This window comes from Penaeus monodon, chromosome 14 (genome assembly GCF_015228065.2).
Source record: "Penaeus monodon isolate SGIC_2016 chromosome 14, NSTDA_Pmon_1, whole genome shotgun sequence".
Taxonomy (NCBI): domain Eukaryota; kingdom Metazoa; phylum Arthropoda; class Malacostraca; order Decapoda; family Penaeidae; genus Penaeus; species Penaeus monodon.
The window spans coordinates 6,785,134-6,789,461 of NC_051399.1; the positions used below are offsets into that span (position 1 = coordinate 6,785,134).

At 45.1% G+C, this 4,328-nt stretch overlaps 1 protein-coding gene across 13 annotated transcripts in view; it reads left to right on the forward strand.

The window, feature by feature from the left end:
• Positions 1–3,979, forward strand: part of LOC119580823 (N-fatty-acyl-amino acid synthase/hydrolase PM20D1-like) — a 41,276-nt gene extending 37,297 nt beyond the window's left edge. For 9 of the 13 annotated variants that reach the window (XM_037928968.1, XM_037928966.1, XM_037928961.1 and 6 more), the window contains 2 exons: positions 1,235–1,511; positions 3,701–3,979. In XM_037928968.1, the coding sequence (XP_037784896.1) occupies positions 1,235–1,473 (239 nt within the window). In that variant the 3' untranslated portion in view covers positions 1,474–1,511; positions 3,701–3,979. Of the gene's footprint in view, positions 1–617; positions 846–1,234; positions 1,512–3,700 lie in introns of all 13 variants that reach the window. The other 4 variants (XM_037928970.1, XM_037928971.1, XM_037928972.1 and 1 more) reach the window with 3 other exon arrangements.
• Positions 3,980–4,328: the final 349 nt, after the last annotated feature.

Sequence of the window (4,328 nt, forward strand, 5' to 3'; positions counted from 1 at the left end):
CATGAACCTACCGTTAAAAGAAAGAAATACTGTGAATGTACATCCGCCAGTCCCGAGGTGTTGGTTAAGTGCCCTGGTCCGGTGCTCTTAATTCAATTAGACAGTTAATGAGCTTTTAATCGGCGATTGTTGTTATTGGTGTGGCGCCAAAGGAGATAGAAATGGCGGCATGGGTGTAACAAGGGCGTTGAACGCGTCCATCAAGATCTACCGGATGATAATTGAGTTTTGGATTTCGTTTTGACCTTTTTTTTTTAGCGCGGGATTTGGAATGTGAAGTCATTCGCATCCTAACTCATTTCTCTCCGCGTGAGTTGATTTTGGCGTAACCCTACTAAACGTAACGCGGTCCAACTTCACCTAAACCAATTGCGTTCTTTTGTCCACAAATTCATTCCGGTTCTTGGGATAATATTTTTATATGTGTGTTATTTGGTCACTTTATGTTATGTTCACGGGGTGATGCAATTCCAAAACGATGATGTATTTTTATTTCTTTTTTTCCAGATATAAAGCTCATAGCTTCACGTGACCCGGATTGCAGTAAATGATTACCCCGTTTCCCTTTAAACCAGAAGTTTTTGCAGCGCCCCGGCATTACCGCTCTCTCGTTGCAGCCTCGCTCGTGGCCAACACCGACACCAGGTTCTACCTCAATCTCACCCACTGCGTTTACCGCTTCTACCCGCTGTTGCTGACGAAGGAGGACCTGAGCAGGATTCACGGGCCGGACGAGCGCATTTCCGTCACCAACCTGGGCCGCGCCGTCCGGTTCTTCTACGAGCTGATGCTGAGGGCCGACCGCATCCAGGGCCTCTCTTCGGCGCTGTAGCTTCCAGGGCGCGGTATTTCTGGAGTGATCTCGTGGATTGGTCGTTTCGCTGCATTCATATTAACAGTCCTCTTGTTTCTAGATCTAACATCTCGCATGACCCGCCGAAGCGGCTTTGGTATGATCGATTGTATTTCTTTGGTACACTTTAGATAAGGAGTGAAGCCTTGGCCAGCATGTGGAGTGGTGTCTGTCTTCTCTCTGTTCCTGTTTCTTCTCTCTGATGTTCCAGATAAGGCCCTTTCGTCGGGAAGAAGTGCATCAGCCGAGTAACTAATATTTCATACAAATAAAACTGACGACAGTGAAGTCTGATTGTATAGTTGTACTAACAATTAATGATCCGATGCAAATCAGGTAATAAGCCATAAATTTAGATCATGTTGCTGTGGCCCGCGGCAGGTATGTTGGTGGGCAACACAGACACGAAGTCGTACCTCAGTCTGAGCCGCTGCGTGTACCGCTTCCTGCCCGTGCGGATGACGGCGCGGGACATCCAGACCATCCACGGGCACGACGAGCGGGTGTCCAGCCGGGCGGTGGGCGTGGCAGCCTCCTTTTACCATCGGCTGATCCTGACGGCTGACGTGGGCGCCCACGCACTCCGATCCAAGCCGGGGCACAGGGCCGGGGAGCTCTAGGTTTGACCTGACCTCGCTTCGACCCGGCAACACCCTAGGTCAGGTCACAGTGTGGTTGAGGGGCTGTCGATAGTCTACCCCGTTCTTATTAAGCTTTCAAAGGGAAATAGATACATTTTAGTACGTGCGTAAAGTTTAGGGAAGTTGTATATGATACGCTGAATGTATTTATATTGGATACAATTTTCATTCTTGTGTACATGTAGCACTCAAGAATCTACATATATAGGTCTAAACACACACACACACACACACACACACACACACACACACACACACACACACACACACACACACACACACACACACACACACACAACACACACACACACACACACACACACACACACACACACACACACACACACACACACACACACACACACACACACACACACACACACACACACACACACACACACACACACACACACACACACACACACACACACACACACAGCCATGCTTTTACTCGCACATTACTACGCTTATTTTGATACCTTTTTCCTTTTTAACAGCACGTGCCAGATTCATGTACACATTCGCGTAGATGCAAATTTAACGGCTGCAGTCGACCTGGTGCATGCACATGTATAATGTACGGCCGGGGGTCGCTTGTACACATCCCGGTGGCGTCCCCCTCCTCCTCATTGCCTCCCACTCCGCCCCGTGGGTTGTACTACCCCCGTAAATTATTCACTGGGACGACTTGGGTTGTCTCGGGTGGGGTATGGGGGAAAGGGTGGGGGGGGAGGAGGAGGTGCTAGAAAAGCGGGATTCGGTCGAGAGGAAGGGTGACGCTAAACGGAGATAGTGGGAGGCGGAAAAAAGATAGGCAAATCAGAATAAATGCGGAAAGTGGAGGAGAATAGTATGGGAAAAAGAAAGGGAGAAAAGGGAAGGGGAGGGGGGGAAGGGGGGACTGGAGAGTCACCACTCAATACTGCGCATGAGAGAGGTCGGGAAGGAGAGGGAGAAGGGGGAGGGGAAGGGGGAGGGGGAGAGCTCGAGGCTAGACACAGGACTGTCACGTACACGTTCGCTGTACGCACAGGCAAATTCCCTATCACTTGTTGATGATATAGATGCCATTCGTTATTTATTTATTCATCTCTTACTGAAAAGATCAAAGCGAAAAGGGTGGAGGCGACCGGAGGGTCAAGCTGAAGGTGGAAATTGCAGAAGGGTGAGAGTAAATGAAGGGTGAATGGGAATAAAGGGAGAGAGGAGCCGCATCGACCTTTTGTGTGTCATGTACATTTTGTATGTCTTTTTCTTTCTCCTTTTTCTTCTCCGTTTCTAACCTTGTCATTAACGCATGCTTAAGTAATCACCTTGCATGGCCTTAAGTAAACGTATTTGGTGTTGATTGCAAACCTAATCGTTTTATAACAGCTGCCTTGTTTCCTTGGTGTTGTTTCCCCCTGAACTCAATCTACGCCTTTTCCCGCCTCTTTTTCCCTTTATTTATGCATGGATCAGCGTCAAAATGACTACCAACTACTTTTTAAAATCGGCCAGGCTTTCTCGCGCTGGAAATATGAAAGATTTATTAGATGCAGAGAGATGCATGGCTTTTTTTCGTAACTCTTAAGGGAAACAGTTATAAAAGGCTTATTGAATGGACCGTGGCGGTATTTGCATAGCGGGACAGAGCGTCATTCTGAGTCAGGATTCATGATAGTTTGCCTTTCTTTTGCCAGAGGAAGCTCTGTTTATATTTGTCAGACGCCGAGATTTACAGGACAATGTATGAATGTTCACATGATAAATGCATGCTGGCGGCGCTGACCTTGCAGAATTTAATTTAGATACCGTCAAACTATTACGAATGAGCAGATCTTTGAAAGGACATTCAACATTACTTTCTCAGGGTCAGTGGTTACTCTGGTTGAGATTTTTTATGGATAGATTAACTAGCATATATTTGACATGCATTTAACAGTGTTCGTCTCACCAGAATCAACTTTATTATATCGTATCTTACTAGCACGTGTGTAGATTAACGAATATTCAATCCAGATTTAGTAATGAAGGTTCCTTCAGCAGAGTGTTCTAGGTATAACTGTCATAATACTGTGTTTAATGTTTCTACTGATATCATGTAATCTAGTTTATATGTAAAGACATGCACCCGCTTTATGTGATATAATTTTGATCCATGTAAATATTATAATTGCAAAATATTCTCAGTTCGGTTGAAGAACGAATGTTTCCTCCTCCGCAGATCAGCTGCAGGAATTCAACCAGTCATCGAACGTCTCAGGCCATTTTCCTCTTGTCTCGAGCTGGCTTCCTACAGCTGACCTTCTCTCGGGTGTCGTTCACGAACTCAGAGGGTCTTGCTTCTGCCAAGACGATAGGCCCACGGAACGAATATAGGGCTTACTTAATATTCTTGTGATAAGTGTTACGGTGATGGTCTTTCATTTTAATCCTAACCCTTTAGGATCTGTTGTAAATTTCAGACATTGTAACTAGGGATTTGTAATAAATCTTGTGAGGATTGTGTGTTTTCCTAATCATCTGATACGAAGATTCTGACTGATTAGTGTACATGGATGAGCAAGTGGCAGACATTGTGCAAATATTGTATTGGGATGTTTAAAAAATATTTGGACTCTACTTTGAAATAATATTATCGGTGCTCGACTGTCGTTCCTTGCTGAAAATACAGTTCCATAACAATTGACTATTAGGCGTATAAATACAAGTTCAGTCCATATCGTAGGACAATAGTAGCCTAAGGGGTTAGTTAGTTAATATAAACCATCTAATATTTTACAAAATGGCAGAGGATTTTTAAAAAAATTCTCTAATTGGATAGATAGCGAATGGTTAGTCCACGTTCTTAT